The 21,934-nt window shown below is 41.9% G+C and overlaps 1 protein-coding gene across 4 annotated transcripts; it reads right to left on the bottom strand.

Annotated features, from left to right (window-relative positions):
- Positions 1-151: 151 nt before the first annotated feature.
- nedd1 (NEDD1 gamma-tubulin ring complex targeting factor) lies at positions 152-19,729 on the bottom strand. Of its 4 annotated transcripts, none has more exons than NM_001173638.1 (16): positions 19,505-19,563; positions 18,548-18,691; positions 18,243-18,337; positions 18,004-18,120; positions 16,015-16,155; positions 4,660-4,889; positions 4,180-4,384; positions 3,449-3,617; positions 3,153-3,278; positions 2,985-3,032; positions 2,543-2,650; positions 2,204-2,430; positions 1,748-1,916; positions 1,387-1,531; positions 1,215-1,281; positions 152-1,074 (listed from the first exon to the last, which is right to left on the bottom strand). In NM_001173638.1, exons 2-16 carry the CDS (start codon positions 18,681-18,683, stop codon positions 970-972), a joined length of 2,088 nt encoding a protein of 695 aa, NP_001167109.1. In that variant the 5' UTR covers positions 18,684-18,691; positions 19,505-19,563; the 3' UTR covers positions 152-969. The 4 variants fall into 4 exon arrangements, with proteins under 4 accessions (NP_001167109.1, XP_013980515.2, XP_013980516.2 ...); XM_014125040.3 differs by having other exon boundaries at positions 250-1,074; positions 1,387-1,534; positions 2,979-3,032; positions 19,505-19,729; XM_014125041.3 differs by having other exon boundaries at positions 250-1,074; positions 2,979-3,032; positions 19,505-19,729.
- Positions 19,730-21,934: the final 2,205 nt, after the last annotated feature.

The raw sequence follows: 21,934 nt of genomic DNA, 5'->3' as shown, positions 1-21,934 counted from the left end.
ACACGCGCTAGGTCTGTCAGTGGTCATCCTATTGCATTTCTCTATTTTGATGTGACCATGAAGTGTTTGCCAAGCATCAGATGTCAGTTTTTATCAATAGTATATGGGAGACATGTTTACATTGAGAAAATGCATCATAGTACTTTGTCTCTTAATTCCAGTGTTGCAGCTGTATTTAATTTAACATGCTGTCTGTATAGAACCATTCATGGTGCAAACTGAAAACCAGAATGAATTACATTAACAAAATTGTACACATCTAGTATTTATATTCCTCTTCACAAAACATCAATAACAAAAGAAACAAATAACTGATGGGCAAACTTGGCACCACTTTGCTTACTATTAGAAATTGATGACCAATATGGCATTTTCTTGCCTGGTCCAAAGACAGTATCATGATTGTCTTTCACCAAAGGCATGCCCTCATTCTGTTTCAGTGTGCCAGTAAAAGCCAAAGACACTGTCAACCACACTATGCTGAAGAGATGTACACAAAACATTAAGACCACCTCTTTCCATGACAGACTGACCAAGTGAAAGCTATGATTCCTTATTGATGTGACTTGTTAAATATTGCAACTCAATATTAGGAAGCTGTTCCTAATGTTTGGTATACTCTGTATTTAAGCAATGCATCTTCCTGCCCCTGGGTCCTTGTTGACCTCTCTTTATGCGAGGGGAGAGAACAGTTTGGAATTGGGCTAAAATTGTCCAGCACTGAACCACGGTCACAGATGATTTGTGACTGATAGCACACTTTGCATAGAACATACTGGTCAACCCTTTAACTACCAGTAAGGCACTGAAGAGTAAATTCATTCCAAGATGGAAGGGGGTTAAACAAGGACACAAAAAAAGGCATTGTCCCACAGAGACATAATGCTTTGTGGAATACATTCTGTCTGAGTTCAGAGGGGACAACTGTTTCTAGGGGTGATGAGGTGGTAAGTCCATCAAGTCAACCTCTCAGTAATTGGCTCGGAGTCGTTTGTTCTCCTCCCTCAGCTTCTCGATCTCCTCCACCAGCGTGTCGTTGACTGAGTACTTCTCGATCAGACCATGGATCTCGTTCTGAAACGCAGCAATGAACCAAGAGGTAGGTTAGGGAAATGGAACCACAATGCAGACTGGTTTAGCTAGTGCTTTGTCAAGGGACTCTAAATAGTGTGTGGTGTGTCAGTGGAGTAGAACCAGAGGGACATGTCACTTACCAGCTGAATGTAGAACTGTTTGACCATCTCCACCTGGAGGTTCACTATGTCTCGGTGGCAGGCGTCCCTGTTGAGGAAATGGAGTTAGCCAAAAATTTACAGAACTATTGACTAGAGATGCGCAAGACGGTTCAGCAACTGAGGGTGATCTGCTGTGAGAAAGTGCAACCACCTGAAGTCTTCCAGGGTCTCGTGGATCATGTTGCGGATGAACTGGATCTGAAGGGATGTGAGGGGAGTGCCTCCACCCTCTGCGCCAACAGCATCCACTATTCTCTCTGATACAGAGGATGCTACCACTGAAGAAACTGCAGGGCCTGCTGACACAGGGTGTTTTTCATTGATTTCATCAATGTACTACCACACACTTAATGTACTATTGTGCTTAGATAATCTCTCATATGCTCTAGCATACAAATACACAGTAGCCATACACAATTTAAACAGTCATGCTATTATACATAAATGTCATATCAATTAATATTTTTTATCTGCAGCTGTTACCCACACACAAAAAACAACCACAAACTCACCTGGTGCAGTAGTGGGCAGACCACCATTGATGGGTGTGTTGTAGCGCAGTTGGGCCTGCATGTCATTGGCCCTCCTCAGGCTGGGTTCAGGGGTGAAGAACAGCTGTGCTGGTTGGCTGTGTGGGGTGGGGCCTTCACCCTCCAGACTGGAACCACCACCCTTCTCATACTGTCAATCGAACAGACAACAGGTGAAAAGCAGTTTGAACATTTAGACAGGAAAAACAGACCGACTAAATAAGGGGTCTAATTTCAGGTTCTGGGGCCTCCCTGCCCATCTTTGATCCAGCCCAACATTATCACACTTGATTCAAGTAATGAAAGTCCTTGAATATTTTTTATCAGGTCTGATTGTTTAGGTCTGGAGACCCCAGGACCAGAATGGAATACTCATGGTTAAAATGGTCTGTCAGCATTCCAAATTGTACAACAGCTGATTGAATAAGGTAAACTGACCCTTTTCAAGTCCCGTGTGTCTGTCTGCGCTGGAGGCTCGGCCTCCTCCTCTTTGATTGGTTGAGGGGTCTGGAAGACAGACAGGGGGCTGTAACAGCGCCCTCCTCCAGGTGTGCCCAGGGGAGTCTTGCGGTGTGGGGGTCCACCAGAGTTGGAAGGGAGGAAGTCCAGATTGTTTCCTTTGTTCCCACTTGTTACATCTGCGGTCATTCCATGGGATTTGTAATCTGCAAAGAATGAGTGAATCAATGGTCAGCTTGTACATTACAGTTAATGAGTTTGGAAAAGTTTGCAGGTTCAATGTGAACTTTGAATGTCAAAGGACAAATGGAATCTCACCCTCTCTGACTGGAGAGAAAATGTCCAGACTGTTGCGTCCCACTTTGCTGAACTTCTCCGTGCTGTTTTGCCCTTCTCCTTCTCTGGAGAACATATCCAAACTGGTCCCTATGGTACATGCCACAAATGTGGTCTCAATCATGTACACCAGTATAGATGATGTACAGGGGACAGTGAACTTTATTGAATGTTTTCAGCAGTGTTTCTCAATCCATTCCTGGGTGAACCAGTGGTGTACATTTTTGTTCTATCCCAGCACTAACACACCATCTTTAACTACTCACCAAGCCCTTGATTAGTTGCATCAGGTGTATAACAGAGGGTTCATTAAAAAAGACGCACATCTTTTACTCATGGTTAGCTGTGCAGGGTCCTCATGAACTTTCAATGAGAACTTAAACTGTAAAAGAGGACATGCATGGCATTTTCCACGTACCATTACCTTTGATTCCACCAGGAGCATCACCACCCATCCCATGGGCTTTGTAATCTAAAGACAAAAAAACAACAAGCTGTCAGTTTAAAAAGAATACAGATGAGAGAGTGATGACCAAATCCAAACTTAATACCAGTGAGTTGAAACTAAGTCAAAGACGAGTGGGGAGCTCACCGTCTCTTACGGGGGAGAAGATGTCCAGGCTGTTTCTACCCATGCTACTGAACTTGTCCAGACTGGGCAGGCGGTCAGAACCCGGCTGGCCCTCCGCCTCTCTGGAGACCACTTCCACACTGGAGCCTACACACACACACACACACACACACACACACACACACACACACTGACAACCAGCTCTCGACCTCCAGGCTCAGGGTACCCCTGGTCTAGACCATGAATTGGAAATGGGGTGATGTTTCAGGTCAAGATGTTGGCCAGGAGTATATTTGATGTAGTAGAGCAAGTCTGACCTGTGCCCTGTGCATCCCCTCCGTCTACCGTGTGGGGTGCAAGCAGGCTAGAGGGGGGTGTAGAGGTGGAGCTGTGGGTGGCTGCTGGTAAGTAGGTATTACCCAGCCTGGCTGAGATCCTCTTGCTTGTGTGAGCGCTGGAAGACTTGCTGGATGCCATTTTACTGGACTAATGGGGAAAAAAGAGACATGGTTAGCTTGAAAAGGCTAGGTTTAATTGATCTCAGGTTACACATTCCAGTTAAATACCTACGAGCTTATGAGCACATGATTTAAGGTTTTAGATGCATCTTTATTAGTCAGGAGCACAGCCCATAGCCACACAATACAGAGCTTACAGCACATGCTGTCAAGATATACACACTGAACTAGCAAAGTGCATCACTCTGGGAAAATTATTACTGTAATGACGAAAGGTGACAACATTTCCTATCAAGTGAAGTAGAACACTGTCAACTCATTTACATGAATTAAGGAAAAGTTGATTCCGTACAATATGCACAACAGACACATGGTCTTGGGGCACCTCCTTGTGCAGACAAATGGCATCCCAAAACCATAGTCTGTCACAGTACACCAGTGGTCCAGAACTAAAATTTCCTCTGAACTCAGCTCAAGAAAAGTCAATTTGCGGGATTGAAAAGTAACATTTAAAAATGTTCAAATCTTGAATAGGACTTTTAATTCCCTGACTGGATTGAATTGAAAAGCCGCTGTGGTGTGTAGCCTACCTTGAGGTGTCTGCTCTGGGAGCTCTGGAAGCGCAGGCTGGTGATGGAGGTCTTGTGTGCGGTGGCAGTCTTGGTGGGAGCGCTCAGGTTGCGCAGGTCGTACAGGTACAGTCTGCCCTGGGTGGAGCCCACCACCAGGCCTGCCCCGTCTGGAGTGAAGTCAATGGCGGTCAATGGGGACTCCACACGCATGCTGCGGAGAACACTGCGAGAGACAGAGAGCACAAACACAAAATGTCAAGACCACATTAAAGCAAAAGAGCCAGCTCTGATGTCCCTTTGTGCTGTTGAAGAACTAATTACTAGTAAAGGACTGCATCATTGAAAAAATACAAGGACATTTCAAATGTGAACGTGTTTGACCCCCCCAAAATTGCAACAAAAGCAGCTTGCACAAAAAGACCAAGGTAACAGGCTCTCTCTCAGTCATACAGTATGTCTCTATACTTGTGAGGTCAATACTAAATCCCATTTTCTTACATCTTGCTGGAGGTGTCGTAGCAGATGATCTTCTTGTCCAGGCCCACGGTGACAAAGAGCAGGTCGTTGGCTGGGGAGAAGGCCAGGCCAGAGGCGGGGGCCTTGTGGGCTCCATCAAATACGTGCAGCTCTTTCTGAGTGTTGGCGTCCCACAGGACCACAGAGCCACTATCTGACACACTGCCCAGCAGGGAGCGCTTCACCACAGAGTACTTCAGGTCGTGGATGGGCTGAGGTGGGAGGAACAGTGTTATTTTAGACCTATGAGTAGGGCTCTAAAGTGTGACCATTTCAGTCATATATGCTCTTAAATATTTTGCTGTGTGACCTGACATTTTACTTTGGGAGCACCGTGAGACTTTTTTTAATTTATTTTTTTAATCACAGATAATTGTTGTAATGATTAGGCTTTGCTTTAGCACTTTATGTTCCCTAGAGATAAAATATACGACCCACATTACTGGCACAATGTATTTTTTTCTATCGTGAATTGGCTCTACATTCATTAACCATTTCGCAGGCTTTTCCAAAACCACTCGTGGGCATTTGTTTAGACCTTATTCAGTCATCTAACCTCATTAGCTAGCTAACAACTTGGGCCCGATTTACCAATAGAACTTAGGCTTGCAAGTGTTTTAACAATACATCTTTCCTACAACGGCCAAAGATGTAACATGTTTCAAACCTGTTCCAAACATCAGACTGTCAAAAGGACCAACGGCACGAACAACGGTAAAGTGTAAATGTCATTTTATTCAACATTCTGGTTTGTAGAGACCCATGCAATTAAAAAAATATATATATTTTTTTTTTTCTCAGACTGAATATCCATGGTGTAACCAGTCTGATAATTTTTTATTTTTTTTATTTTTTTAATTGCATGGGTCTCTACAAACCAGAATGTTTAATAAAATGACATTTACACTTAATTTACCGTTGTCCGTGCTGTTGGTCCTTTTGACAGTAGGTGGTGGAGATGGGGTATCCACAGGAAAGTGTTGTTTACCCAACTTTTTGCGGTGCAGGTAGGTTCTGTCGCTTGTGTGTTCAATCTCCTGACCCATTGCATGTGATGCACAATAGCCAAATATAACCGAACGTAGTTGACCGAAGCACATTTCCTGCAATCAGCTGGAAGTGTTTGTGAAATTTGCCAGCTGATTTTGTGGGACGACGTTCGGTCTGTGGTTCAGTCATGCTTGGCCATATTGTGTAAGTGTTTATCACGTGCGAGTTGCATCATTATTGAACATACAAAACCAAACCGATATACAGACCAGCGTACTGAAGGTCGGGTTGATAACACTTCCCTGTGGATATTTTGTCTAAGATTACATCTGACATCAGGCCAAAATCGTCAGACAAATGTAAGTAGAAATTCAGTGGTTCAACATTCTGACTTTTAAATGGGACTGTTCGGGAGCCTACATGTTAGAGATGAGAGTAAGTATTTCAGATTCTAAAAGAGGATAGTGCCAATACTGATAGGATCAAAAAGGCAGTGCTGCTCTGGGATTCGCTTTCTCCATTCAAATCTTAACTTAAAAGGGACATTTCATAATTTTTCAAAATGTATATTCATCTTCTAAAGCAGTACCCCAACATACACTACATGTGGACACCTGCTCATGGAACATCTCATTCCAAAGTTATGGGTCCCCCTTTACTGTTATAACAGCCTCTACTCTTCTGGGAAGGCTTTCCACTAGATGTTGGAACATTGCTGCTTCCATTCAGCCACAAGAGCGGTCGAGCACTGATGTTGGGCGATTAGACCTGGCTCGCATTCGGCGTTCCAATTCATCCCAAACTGTGTTCAAAATGGAGCTGAGGTCAGGGCTCTGTGCAGGTCAGTCAAGTTCTTCCACAAACCATTTCTGTATGGACCTCACTTTGTGCACAGGGGTATTGTCATGCTGAAACAGGAAAGGGCCTTCCCCAAACTGTTGCCACAAAGTTGGAAGCACAGAACCGTCTAGAATGTGATTGTATGCTGTAGTGTTAGGATTTCCCTTTCCCTAGGGCCTTCCCACTGGAACTAAGGGGCCTAGCCCGAACCATTATTCCTCCACCAAACTTTACACTTGGGACTATGCATTGGGGCAGGTAGCTTTCCCCTGGCATTGCCAAACCCAGATTCTGCCGTCGGACTGCCAGATGGTGAAACATGATTCATCCCTCCAGAAAATGTGTTTCCACTGCTCCAGAGACCAATGGTGGCGAGCTTTACCCCACTCCAGCCGAAGCTTGGCATTGCGCATGATCTTAGGCTTGTATGCGGTTGCTCGGCCATGGAAACCCATTTCATTACGCTCCCGATGAACAGTTCTTGTGCTGACGTTGCTTCCAGAGGCAGTTTGGAACTCAGTAGTGAGTGTTGCAACTGAAGAGACGATTTTTTACACGCTACAACACTTAGCGGTCCCGTTCTGTGAGCTTGTGTGGCCTACCACTTCACGGCTGAGCCATTGTTGCTCCTAGACATTTCCACTTCACAATAACAGCACTTATAGTTGACTGGGTCAGCTCTAGCAGGGCAGAGATTTGATAAACTGACTTGTTGGAAAGGTGGCATCCTATGACAGTATCACATTGAAAGTCACTGCTCTTCAGTAAGGCCATTCTACTGCCAATGTTTGTCTACGGAGATTGCATGGCTGTGTGTTCAATTGTCAGCAACGGGTGTGGCTGAAATAGCCGAATCCACAAATTTGAAGGGGTGTCCACATACTGTAAATACAAAAGTATGTGAAAATGGCGTGTTAATGTTTTGTAGTAAAAAAGATTAAGATAAGTGTTTGCAATGACAACCAATTAGTAGGTAAAATCACAATGCACACCAATGATGTCATTGGAAACTCTTCTTACTATAAAACATAGAAATTCGCAATATTCACATATGTTGATGTTGGGGTGGTGCTGATGAACATGACGTTGAAACATTTCCCTTTAACATAATTATTCCTATTGAGATACCGCCCATGGCTGCAAATAAGAGGTGGCTTATTCTTAAAATGTTTTCTCTTTATCAAAAAATAAATACAACACATACAAAAGACAACATACAGATATGTACAAACAATACCCACTTGTTCTCACCCCTCATCTCCAGTGCCTGCACTACTCTCCGTACTCAAATTGGACCATGTTGTTCTTCTCCCACACCCACTCTCAATATTTAGATAACGAAGCATATGATTTTTCCATTGTCTTAACAATTGAGGATTGGTTGATTTCCAGTATATACACCCCATCGGGTATCTCACTGCACTCTCATATGACATGTCTTGACATATGCAGACAGACAGATTAAAAGTAAACTCAATAGAGTAGTTTATATTGGATTAAGCATACATTGTTGTTCCAACATTCCCTCCATCGAATATCAGTTATTTTTAAGTCTTGGTACCAACAGCTGATATTTTTTGCTAAGCGGGTGTCAGTTAGGCTCTCTGCAAGGTTTTGTATATCTTACCCATCACATGAATATCCTTTTCTGACTCAAATAGGATTCTCCCAAGATTTGATATTTATAAACTTTCATGTAAGTTGCAGGTATTTGAAAATATCTACATTGGTCAGTGCAAAATAGATTTTTAATCCTATCAAGGAAATGTATTTATTTCCTATTATCAAGTCATTCACGGTTTCTATGCCTTTAGTTTCCCATAGGGGCAAACGTATTGGTGAACTCTGAAAAAGGTATCCAAGGATTGTTCAATAGGGTTTTTTGGAAGCGATATTGGTTCATGTAGAATCGGTTTAAATTCCTTCCATATTGTTAATATGTATATCTTCAATATGTACCCATTGTTCCTCTTTAGTGCATTTAACAGTAGGTCTCAAGTAAAAGCCTTGGGTGGCAATTTGATACAATTCCAAGTCTGGAAGGTTAAAACTACCCTTATTGAGATGTCCCTGTTCATTCTATGAGTTGTATTTACCCATAAAGTCTTACGGATAAGTATACCTTTTTAAAGGCCTGTCTTCGGTTGGGTAGTTGGTATTACCGAGAATAAATATAAAAACTTTGGGAGCCTGCCATTCTGAAGAGGTTTATTCTACCTGTAAGATTTATTGGAAGATTGTTCCATTTGTCATGACCCGAAGGATCAGGTTAGTGGGTCAGCTCTACAGAACCCTCTCTCTACCGCAGAGGGGGAGAAGGATGAAGTTGGCCCGGTTTTATGACTTAACTGGATCGTAAAATACCTTTCAAACTCTGCCTTTGGGCTCTGCAGTATTGAACATTTAATTTCAGTGTTACAACAGAGAGACACTTGGCCAAAACTGTAACATCAAAAGGTTGGACATTGAAACAATATTTCTAACGTAAATAAACAATAATCATGTCAAATAATTTGTTGTTTTGTGATATCATTAAGGACGGTATAACTAAATAACGATAACTCTACAAATGTATACACCCCAGTTATCAGATTTAGATCTAAATGTTGTGGAACTTATGAAATGTTATTTTAGCCTTCTACATGAGAATTATCTTTCATGTAAAGTTTTACCCAGTCAGTAACCACGCCCACGTGAGCACAGACATTAAGCCAAAAGGATGGAACGCCCCTTTTGCCAGAGTGCTTATAAAAGGAATCCTATTTTTTATATGAGACCAAAACATGCCGGGTTGCTGCCGATGTGGACAGTAGTCTTAGCTGTACCCTGAATAATCATTTAACCTCTATGGGCTAGTGGGACGCAAGCGTCCCACCCCTGGTACACCCTATCAACAGCAGGTGAAATAGCAAGGGCGCCAAATTTGAAAACAATTAAATGTCATAATTCAAATTTCTCAAACATACAACTATCTTACACCCTTTGAAAGATAAACATCTCCTTAATCTAACCACGATGTCCGATTTCAAAAAGGCTTTACGGCGAAAGCATAAAAGTTAGATTATGTTAGGACAGTACATTGAAAATAGCTGTGTGTAATGTTTTGTCGATGCAAAGACAGGCGTCACCAAAAGCAGAAAACCAGCTAAAATGATGCACTAACCTTTGACAATCTTCAGATTACACTCCTAGGACATTATGTTAGACAATACATGCATTTTTTGTTCTCTCAAGTTCATATTTATATCCAAAAACAGCGTTTTACTATGGCGTTGATGTTGAGGAAATATTTTCCCTCCAATACTGCCAATCAGCACAACAAATTAAATAATTACTATTCGAAAACATTGGTAAAATATTATATAGTCATTCAAAGAATTATAGATTAACATCTCGTGAACGCAACCGCATTGCCAGATTTAAAAAGAACTTTACTGGGAAAATCACACTTTGCAATAATCTGAGTACTGTGCCCAGAAAAATAGGCTTTGCGATACAGACTAGGCGCCATCTTGGAGTCATCTAAAATACTATGTAAATAATCCCTTACCTTTGATTATCTTCATCAGAAGGCACTTCCAGAAATCCCAGGTCCATAAGAAATGTAGTTTTGTTCGAAAAAGCTCATAATTTATGTCCAAAAAGCTCCGTGTTGTTAGCGCGTCCTGTAGGCTACTCAAAAACATGAACGACGCCCGCCGGACTTGTCTTCATCAAAGAGGGGGAAAAAAATATTTACGTTCGTTCAAACATGTCAAACGTTGTATAGCATAAATCATTAGGGCCTTTTTCAATCAGAACTTCAATAATATTCAAGGCGGACGATTGCATTCTCTTTTAAAACGTATTGGAACGAGAGTACCCAAACATGCACTCGCGCGCCAGAGTAGTATTGGCCATCCGCTTATGACCAACGTTCCAAGTCTCTTGTTCGGTCAGTTTTCACAGTAGAAGACTCAAACCACTTTGTAAAGACTGGTGACATCTAGTGGATGGCGTAGGAAGTGCTCAATGATTAATACGTCCCTGTGTGTTTCAATGGCATAGGCTTAAAAGTAATTCAACACATCAGATACACACTTCCTGTTAGAAATTGTCTCAGGGTTTTGACTGCCATATGAGTTCTGTTATACTTACAGACACCATTCAAACAGTTTTAGAAAATTCAAAGTGTTTTCTATCCAAATATGTTAACAATATGCATATCCTAGCTTCTGAGTTGGTGTAGGAGGCAGTTAAAAATAGGCACATATTCTTTTCAAAATTCTCAATACTGCCCCCTAGCCCCAACAGGTTATTAATGAACATGCACCTGTGGAACGACCGTTAAGACACTAACAGCTTATAGACGGTTGGCAATTAAGGTCACAGTTATGAAAACTTAGGACACTAAAAGAGGCCTTTTTACTGACTCTGGAAAAACACCAAAAGAATGATGCCCAGGGTCCCTGCTCATCTGCGTGAATGTGCCTTAGGCATGCTGCAAGGAGGCATGAGGACTGCAGATGTGGCCAGGTCAATAAATTGCGATGTCCGTACTGTGAGACGCCTAAGACAGCGCTACAGGACGGACAGCTGATCGTCCTCGCAGTGGCAGACCACGTGTAACAACACCTGCACAGGATCGGTACATCTGAACATCACACCTGCGGGACAGGTACAGGATGGCAACAACTGCCCGAGTGACACCGGGAACGCACAATCCCTCCATCAGTGCTCAGACTGTCCTCAATAGGCTGAGAGAGGCTGGACTGAGGGCTTGTAGGCCTGTTGTAAGGCAGGTCCTCACCAGACATCACCAGCAACAACGTTGCCTATGGGCACAAACCCACCATCGCTAGACCAGACAGGACTGGCAAAAAGTGCTCTTCACTGACGTGTCGCAGTTTTGTCTCACCAGGGGTGACGGTCAGCTTCGCGTTTATCGTCGAAGGAATGAGCGTTACACCGAGGCATGTACTCTGGAGCAAGATCGATGTGGAGGGTCCGTCATGGTCTGGGGCAGTGTGTCACAGCATCATCGGACTGAGCTTGTTGTCATCGCAGCCAATCTCAACGCTGTGCGTTAGAGACATCATCCCCTTCCCTCATGTGGTACCCTTCCTGCAGGCTCATCCTGACATGACCCTCCAGCATGACATTGACACCAGCCATACTGCTCATTCTGTGCGTGATTTCCTGCAAGACAGGAATGTCAGTGTTCTGCCATGGCCAGCGAAGAGCCCGGATCTCAATCCCATTGAACACGTCTGGGACCTAATGGATTGGAGGGTGAGGGCTAGGGCCATTCCCCCCAGAAATGTCCGGGAACTTGTAGGTGCCTTGGTGGAAGAGTGGGTTAACATCTCACAGCAAGAACTGGCAAATCTGGTGCAGTCCATGAGGAGGAGATCCACTGCAGTAGAACAGTTAATTGTTTGGTTCATTGAACAAGCATGGGAAACAGTGTTTAAACCCTTCACAATGAAGATCTGTGAAGTTATTTGGATTTTTACGAATTATCTTTGAAAGAGAGGGTCCTGAAAAAGGGACGTTCTTTTTTTTGCTGTGTTTATGTACATTGCATTTCTAAATCCGAATTAGCAGTTGTTAGGGTGCTAAATATCCACATTTATGATGAGCGTATTATTCAACTGTATGTATGATAGTTGATTTCCTTTCTCTCCTTCTCCCGCTCTTTCATTCCCCAACCCCTTTGTGTAACCAGCCGTCATATCGGGTTAGTCCACTAGGGACTTTTCATTGCATTGTGTTAATACTCAGTGTATAATCTACTGTGTGTTTAATTCATTAGTTAATTATACATTTACAAAGTCAATTTGTGTAAGCCAATTCATCATGGAGACTAGGGTTTATGCAGATTTATAGGATATTAAGAGGTTCAGAATGAGACAAATAGGAGCAAATGAATGGATAACGGATAGTATAGAGATATTCTGATATGAGTTAACTTAGGAAACAGTAACTCGCTAAATAAACTTTTCCCGTGGTGCCCCAGATTACGACTTAATTGTTATGATTAATTTAATTGTGTAATAATTGAATGTGGTATGTAATTATTCAATGAATAGCCATCATCACATTAACAAGAATTTAAGATTTCAGCCGATATAAGACACTTATGTACCGACATTTGTTGTTTCTCTAAAATCTGCGATCTTAACGTGCTGCATGGTTAACAACTGTCCCGTTGACGGGACGCCGATCCTTAAGATTAACTGACTTGACTAGTTAAATAAAAGTTACACACACACACACACACACACACACACACACCAAAACATTACTTTGTTGGCATTTACACATGTCCCCATTTCCAACAAAACATAATAAAAACGATTTATTTTACTAACTTGCTGTGCTGTTTCGTTGTTCAGTCGTTTCATTCTCAACCAGGATTTCTATGGAACGCTGTTTGGGTCTTTGCGTGTCCAAAACAATGTCAAATAGCAATACTTGACGTGTCAAATAAGCTTGTTGACAGGGCTACTCTATCTTTTTTTGACACAAAGACCCAAACAGCGTTCCATAGTATGCATGTCGTGAAGCTAATAGCAGTGACGCTATTAATGTATAACTCTGGTAGGGCAACATCTGGAGAAAAAAAAAAAGCGCACTTGGTAGTGTGTACCAGTCGGCAAAAACCAACATCACTCACGACAGAACGGTTGATTGTCAAGGGCAATGAATTCCATTATATCGGCTTTAAATGGACTTTGCCTTTGAGATGTCTCGCTGAAATTCTTACCCTTTCAAATGACTGCTCGACTTGTTGACTGCTCGATCCACACAACAGACATTGTGGGCTAGGTTAGGAATGCTGTGTGGCGCAAATCTTTTTTTTTACGTGGCGTCATATAGGTATGCACGTCAGCTTTGACATCGGCGTTAAACTAGACATCTGATATGTTCACCGATATATCGTGCATCCCTATTTGCCAATACCTGTTATGTTTGGTTCATGTTTAATACTTTCTGCAAGCGGTTCAATTACCAGTGCGAACAGGAGAGGGGAGAGAAGACAGCCCTGTCTTTTGCCCCTCTAAAGCAATTTTATCAGATAATGAATGTCTTATATTTTAGCTTTATGATATTTATATTAAAATATATTATTTAAGCTGGTAAGTTCAAAACTTTGGAAGCTTTCAATAGAAAAGGCCATTCAAGATGGTCAAGCCTTTTCGGCAAAATCAGCCATTATTGATAAAACACTGATATTAAAAAAAAATAAAAAAAATGTAAATAAGAATTTTTTAAACGCAACATGTAAAGTGTTCCCATGTTTCACCAGCTAAAATACACTGAACAGAAAAATGTTCGTAAAATGCAACAATTTCAAAGATGTTATTGATTTACAGTTCATATAAGCAAATCAGTCAATTGAAATAAATTCAATATGCCCTAATCTATGGATTTCATATGACTGGGAATACAGAGATGCATCAGTTGGTCATAGACACCTTAAAAAAAAAAATTTAAAAAGAAGAAAGTAGGGGCTTGGATTAGAAAACCACTCAGCATCTGGTGTGACCACCATTTGCGCCTCATGCAGCATGACATCTCTTTCGTATAGAGTTGATTGTGGCCTGTGGAATGTTGTCCCACTTCTCTTCAATGGCTGTGCAAAGTTGCTGGATATTGTCGGGAACTGGAACACGCAATCATAGACGTCGATGCAGAGCATCCCAAACGTGCTCAATGAGTGACATGTCTAGTGAGTATGCAGGCCATGGTACATTTTCAGCTTTCAGGAATTGTGTACAGATCCTTGCGACATGGGGCCGTGCATTATCATGCTGAAACATAAGGTGATGGCATGGATGAACGGTACGACAATGGGCCTCGGGATCTCTTCACGGAATCTCTTCATTCAAATTGCCATCGATAAAATGCAATTGTGTTAGTTGTCCATAGCTTATGCCTGCCCATACCATAAACCCACTGCCACCATGGGGCACCCTGTTCAGCAAACCGCTCACCCACACAAATCCATACATGCTATGCTGTCTGCCATCTGCGCGGTAAGTTGATACCGGGATTCATCCGTGAACTGCACACTTCTCCAGTGTGCCAGTGGCCATTGAAGGTAAGCATTTCCCCCCTGAAGTCGATAACAAGCATGCAGATGAGCTTCCCTGAGACAGTTCGTGCAGCAACTCCTCAGTTGTGAAAATCCACAATTTCATCAACTGTCCAGGTGGCTTCTCAGACAATTCTGCAGGTAAAGAAGCTGGATGTGGAGGTCCTGGGCTGGCGTGGTTGCACATGGTCTGCGGTTGTACGGCCAATTGAACGCCTGCCAAATTCACTAAAACAATGTTGGAGGCTGCTTATGGTAGAGAAATGAACATTAAATTCTCAGGCAACAGCTCTGGAGGACATTCCTGCAGTCAGCATACCAATTGCACGCTCCCTCAAAACTTGAGACATCTGTAGCATGGTGTTGTGACTGTACATTTTAGAATCGCCTTTTGTCCCCAGCACAAGGTACACCTGTGTAATGATCATGCTGTTTAATCAGCTTCTTGATATGGCACACACGTCAGGTAGATGGATTAGCTTGACAAAGGAGAAATGCTCACTAACAGGGATGTAAAGAAATTTCTACACAACATTTGAGAGGAAAACACATTGTGTGTATGGCCAATTTATGGGATCTTTAATTTCAGCTCATGAAATATGGGACCAACACTTCACATGTTTATATTTTTGTTCAGTGTACATTTTGAGACCTGCCTATAATGTATCTTAATTGTCACCCAAAATTGTTTTTATTGTCTTTAATCCTTCAGCCACATATTTGATGACCAGTAACAAAACCTGGTCCCTACCACCCAGAGACTGGGTGAGAATTGAATAAGTATTGGGTAAATCCATTAGAATTCATTCACTTTTTGACAACACAGCTTCTGATTTTAACGAAACCTTCCATTCATATTTTCCCCTTGTAGAAGCGCTCAGAAAGTGACTTTTTGGACCTGAATGCCAAAACATTCAAGAGAGAGGTGCTCAACATTAACCCATTTTGCATACCCCACCATACCAAGAGACCCGTCTTCAAGAACATGTCTCAACCGATGGCGGGCACAACACAAAAAACTTGGATGTGTAATAGGGTTTAAGCTACAACATATGCAAATAAAAAAATGTACGTTTAAAACAAATTATTTTTTTCCATGGGCAAAACATTTATGGAAAGGTATTTTATTTTATTTAACTAGGCAAGTCTTAGGAACAAATTCTTATTTAGAATGATGGCCTACCCTGGCCAAACCCTAACGACACAGGGCCAATTGTGCGAGTCCTATGGGACTCCCAATCACAGCCGGTTGTGATAGAGCCTGGAATCGAACCAGGGTCTGTAGTGACGCCTCTAGCCTTAGACCGCTGCATCACTCTGGAGCCAAAGGGATGCTGTCAAAAAGTGACTGAATTCAAATGGACTTACCTTATAAGCAAAAGGGCCATGGTTAGTGTTAACTGTGTCCGGGCCAACAGAACACCCACCTGGTTGGTGCCGTGTCCAAAGGCCTTACTAGACAGGTTGGTGGTGATGCTGTGCAGGATGATGTCACCACTGGTGGAGCCCGATGCGATGTAGCTGTCACTGCCATTAAAGGACACACACGTCACCTCTTCATTGTGGTCCTGGTGAGAGAGCGGTGAGACAAGTGAGGAGGTAGGTTGTGTTGGTAAAAAAGTTAACTCCAAAAAGTCTCGATATCTACACCGAAAGCTTTGCCCAAGATCAAGTGCAATGTTACATAGCACCAGGTTCTCAGGTGAGATTCGTTCAAAAGATAAGTGCTAGGACATACAGTTGAAGTCAGAAGTTTACATACACCTCAGACAAATACATTTAAACTCAGTTTCACAATTCCTGACATTTAATCCTAGAAAAAATTCCCTGTCTTAGGTCAGTTAGGATCACCACTTTATTTTAAGAATGTGAAATGTCAGAATAATAGTAGAGAATTATTTCAGCTTTTATTTCTTTCATCACATTCCCAGTGTGTCAGAAGTTCACACACTCAATTAGTATTTGGTAGCATTGCCTTTAAATTGTTTAACTTGGGTCAAACGTTTAGGGTAGCCTTCCACAAGTTTCCCACAATAAGTTAGGTGAATTTTGGCCCAGTCCTCCTGACAGAGCTGGTGTAACAGACAGGTTTGTAGGCCTCCTTGCTCGCACATGCTTTTTTAGTTCTGCCCACAAATTTTCTATAGGATTGAGGTTAGGGCTTTGTGAAGGCCACTTCAATACCTTGACTTTGTTGTCCTTAAGCCATTTTGTCACAACTTTGGAAGTATGCTTGGGGTCATTGTCCATTTGGAAGACCCATTTGCCACCAAGCTTTAACTTGCTGACTGATGTCTTGAGATGTTGCTTCAATATATCCACATAATTTCCCTCCCTCATGATACCATCTATTTTCCCTCCCTCATGATGCCATCTATTTTGTGAAGTGCACCAGTCCCTCCTGCAACAAAGTACACCCACAACATGATGCTGCCACCCCCGTGCTTCACGGTTGGGATGGTGTTCTTCGGCTTGCAAGCTTCCCCCTTTATCCTCCAAACATAACGATGTTCATTATGGCCAAACAGTTCTATTTTTGTTTCATCAGACCAGAGGACATTTCTCCAAAAAGTACGATCTTTGTCCCCATGTGCAGTTGCAAACCGTAGTCTGGCTATTTTATGGCGGTTTTGGAGCAGTGGCTTCTTTCTTGCTGAGCGGCCTTTCAGGTTATGTCGATATAGGACTCGTTTTACTGTGGATATAGATACTTTTGTACCCGTTTCCTCCAGCATCATCACAAGATCCTTTGCTGTTGTTCTGGGATTGATTTGCACTTTTCGCACCAAAGTACGTTCATCTCTAGGAGACAGAACGCGTCTCCTTCCTGAGCGGTATGACGGCTGCGTGGTCCCATAATGTTTATACTTGCATACTATTGTTTGTAGAGATGAACGCGGTACCTTCAGGCATTTGGAAATTGCTCCCAAGGATGAACCAGACTTGTGGAGGTCTACAATATTTTTCTGAAGTATTGGCTGATTTCTTTTGATTTTTCCATGATGTCAAGCAAAGAGACACTGAGTTTGGAGGTAGGCCTTGAAATACATCCACAGGTAAACCTATTGACTCAAATGATGTCAATTGGCCTATCAGAAGCTTCTAAAGCCATGACATAATGTTCTGGAATTTTCCAAGCTGTTTAAAGGCACAGTCAACTTAGTGTATGTAAACTTCTGACCCACTGGAATTGCGATAGTGTGAATTATCAGTGAAATGATCTGTCTGTAAACAGTTGTGTCATGCACAAAGTAGATGTGCTAACCGACTTGCCAAAACTATAGTTTGTTAACAAGAAATTTGTGGAGTGGAAGAATAACAAGTTTTAATGACTCCAACCTAAGTGTATGTAAACTTCTGACTTCAACTGTAGTTATTATGGGTAGGGTCACAGGTGCTGATAAGACTGAGGGTACCTTGAGGGTGCGATGAAGCCTCTTGGCCTTCAGATCCCAGATGTTGACGGAGTTATCAAGCCCCCCGCTCACTAAGTACTGGGACGTCGAGTTCAGACTCACGCGGGTCTGCTTTTTCTGTGGACACAAACATTATAGTAACGTGACACACGTTCACAACATGCGAGGGTAATGAATTAGAACGGAACTGAAATTGTGTCTTTTTTACTGGCAATGGCCGTCAGGCCTTGTACACTGACCCCCTCTGCAAGTTCCACCACAGGGATAGGAGAGGACTTGAGACTGGATACCACCAGCTTGTCTCCTATACTGCTGGCGCTTACAAGATACTGATCTGAGGAATCAAGTCAAGGTAACCAACTACATATAGTAATTTATGGCACAGAACAACCAGAATTATTTAATCAATAAGGAGTTTACATGAAGGTGTGGGGAATTGCTCACCACTCCAGTTCAACTAGAATATGACCAAGAGCAAAAGGAAAAGAAAAAGTAAGCCATTATACGTACAGGGACATGCCCAGAGGGTTAGTAAGAAGGATACTGTTGCTGCTCCAGCACACTTGGGCCACAGGGTGTGTAGCGCTGTGTGGGTTGAACTGTTCCAACACTGTCATGGAGGCTGAGTCCCAGATCTTCACACAGTCGCCTGAGGATACCAGGCGCGTCACCTCCTCCATGGTAACGGCTGCAGAGACAAGGACAGCAGTCAGTGCTGGCACTCAACACATACACACAAACCACACGCCAAAGAAGTCGAGGTTGCAGTGGGTGTCTTTTCTCTGATATAACAAAGAACCTGTGTGTACTCAACGAGAGAGAACTGCCTCCATCTAGAGAAAGCCCATGTTAAGTCAAGATAATTATTTCAAACTGCTAGATTTCACCCCCAAAAACTATAACGACCTAGCTAACTAACGTTATAGCAGTAAACAAAATAATGCTCAAATAACGTTTCAGTAGCTAGGTAATATACAGGAGCTGGCTGGCTATTTAGGTTATTGACCAACGTTAAACTAGCCCAAATGGACATACGCTGAGAAAGTGCTAGCTAGGCATTTATCAGCTAGTTACAATACTATGTAACGTTAAGTTAGTCAAAAAGAGCATTAGAAAAATATTAGCTAAATAGCCAACAAAGCTATAAGGTAACGTTAAAAAGCTAACGTTAGTTAGCCTGAGTTAGCAAGCGAGTTGGTGGTTGACTATTCAAAAGTATCAAAATGTGCAACAAAGTTGCTACAAATAACTAGTTAGATACCTAGTTAACTATCTAGTTATATACCAGGTAGCTAGCTAGTTGAGACGACTTTTGTGAGGAAAGAGTAGCATGCAAAACTAACGTTAGCTAGCGGCTAAGTTTGGTCAAGTAACGTTAGCTAGATTAGCTAGCTAGCTACATACAGTTTAAAGGCTTTGGTTATACTATCAAGCTAACGTCATTAGTCGATGCAAGCTAGCCAATTCATGACATTCCTGCCAGGATGATATGTTTACTTACTTGTAACTGATGTCCTTGTGAAATTGTCCTACAATTAAAAATAAAAAAAACTTTGACAAGAGTTTGAGCGCCCGTAACTACGGCATATCATAAGGTACAAAAAGGAATAGGCAAATGAGTAGGCTAACTGACGTTGGACTAATGATACTTGTTTGTCAATCCATGAATATGTAAATTAGTATGAAATCAATCAGAAAATACGTTGATTTTAGTACAAACAAAAAATGTCCAGGTGCCAAGTCAGATGGGGGGGGGGGGGGTCAGGCAAAATCACATATCCAGACCAGTGCGCAAGGCACTTATCCATAGCCCATGAACTGCTACTGGAGCGCCACATGATCATCTACTTCGGTGGAGTTTAACAGCGGTTGGCATCCAATATGTATCATTTGTATTTATTTTTTACCTTTATTTAGCATTACCACCCCCAACTAAACTATAGTATAGTATAAACCCATTACACTTTGTGGTATAAAATGGGAAAGGCAAAACAGGAAAAATTAAAATATTTGTTTACATTACCCTACCAACTAACCTAATACACTCCCAGGGGCGAAAATCTGATATCAACTTTGGAGGGGACAATTACATGAAATTTTCTCAAGAGCAATTCCTGAGGGGGACACCAAAAGTAGTGCTGTAACACATAGCCTACATTGTAATATGGTAAATGTATATTGAGGAACCAAAGAAGGTGTTTGCCGTACTCCTAACTACCGGTACCCAAAATGACACAACTAATCACAACAGCAATACCATTGCCTTTAACAAATCTTAGTTCAGTCACCAGTTTAAGTTGAGAGTGGTCTAGTCTTTGAGATATTAGGCTACTAGGGTTCTTACTATGCGTTTTGGTGTATTGAAAAATACTCTGATGTCCGTCTTTTATTTTTCTGCCATTTTTCTACCTGGCTGGCTGGCTGGCTGGCTACACACACAGTGTGTAGGTTATTTACAGTAGGAGATGGGCTTCTATCATCTTCAATCATTCTATTTGGGCTTCGATCTAAAAGGTAGCTAGCAAATGTGAAACGGATTAAAATGACAAGAGTTGACAGCTGTATGAGTTCACCATTTACACAACATATGCTGCAACCTTTTGTAATTTTAATAGTTTGTTTCATATTGGCTGGCTTCCAACAATAGCTGAATTTGCAAAGCTAGCGAGCACCAATTCAGTTTCAGTGGTGTTTGCTATAATCTTTGCTACCCAGGTTAAATAAAGGTGAAATAAAATAAATAAAAGTTCACTTGCGACAATTTAGCTTTTGCAACGAGACCATTAAATATATTTAAGACAATGGTAGATGAGAGTGTAGTTCTGTTCAGTTTGGATTTCAGTTTATCGCTAACCTTATCACAGGGACTTTGAAGCACTAACTTACATCATCTGCATGCTGATTCCATCTTTGACGATGCCACATAAATGGAATAGGTACTAGCTAGCTTAATAGTTAATATCTGCGCGCTAGCTCTGCATATTCAGCTAGTGTGTGTGTGCGATTGACTAGATTAACCTCACGTCAGTTACGTGCATTGAGTGCCTTTCAGACAGTAGATACGACCCCTCTGTTACCTTGCCAACTAAGGAACTGGCATTGGATCAAACCATTGTGAGGCAAAGGGTGGGGGGGTTGCAATCTTTTGAAACTTAAAAATGCGTTATTAAATGTCTATAATCAGCACAATTGCTTTCATTGCGTATTATTAATATTATTTAAATTACATAGTTATGTTTCAGTGATATATTGGGGGGGACAAATCATATTTTTCCCAGGATGGGGGGGTCGTGTCCCCCCCGGGATTTCCGCCCCTGTACACTCCTTAAAAACACACTACCCCATTCAGCTCCTGCACCATAACAACAACCTGGGAGGACAGGACACCACCACTAAACACACCCTGTAACTCTTCTGAAGTAAAATCTTGTATATCCAAATACTTTTCTGCAGCTGCCACCACATTTATTTTCTGTGATTTACGTTCCATTTCTGCCATTCAGTTGATAACCATTGCTATGAACGGCAAGAAGCCACTCTTACTGAAGCATATAGCGCATTCGGCTAGGAATTCAGACCCATTGACTTTTTCCACATTTTGTTATGTTACAGCCTTATTCTAAAATTGATTAAATAAATACAAATCCTCAGCAATCTACACACAATACCCCTTAATGACAAAGCAAAAATAGATTTTTAGAATTTTTTGCAAATGTATTAAAATAAAATAACACATACCTTATTTACATAAGTATTCAAACCCTTTCCCATGAGACTCGAAATTGAGCTCAGGTGCATCCTGTTTCCATTGATAATCCTTGAGACGCTTCTACAACTTGGAGTCCACCTGTGGTCAACTGAATTGATTGGACATGATTCGGAAAGGTCCACACATGTCTATATAAGGCCCACAGTTGACAGTGCATTTCAG

The sequence above is a fragment of the Salmo salar genome, chromosome 10 (genome assembly GCF_965601325.2).
Source record: "Salmo salar chromosome 10, fSalSal1, whole genome shotgun sequence".
NCBI lineage: Eukaryota > Metazoa > Chordata > Actinopteri > Salmoniformes > Salmonidae > Salmo > Salmo salar.
The sequence above is the reverse complement of the archived record's forward strand: the minus strand, read 5'-3'. Positions and strand labels throughout refer to the sequence as shown.

Coding starts and splice junctions, on each gene's coding strand:
- nedd1 (XM_014125040.3), bottom strand. CDS start 18,683: ATGGAGGAGGTGACGCGCCTGGTATCCTCAGGCGACTGTGTGAAGATC. Junction 2,651..2,978: donor TGGTGGAATCAAAGGTAATG/GTACGTGGAAAA, acceptor CATGTACCATAG/GGACCAGTTTGGATATGTTC. Junction 1,282..1,386: donor GAGACCCTGGAAGACTTCAG/GTGGTTGCACTT, acceptor TTTCCTCAACAG/GGACGCCTGCCACCGAGACA.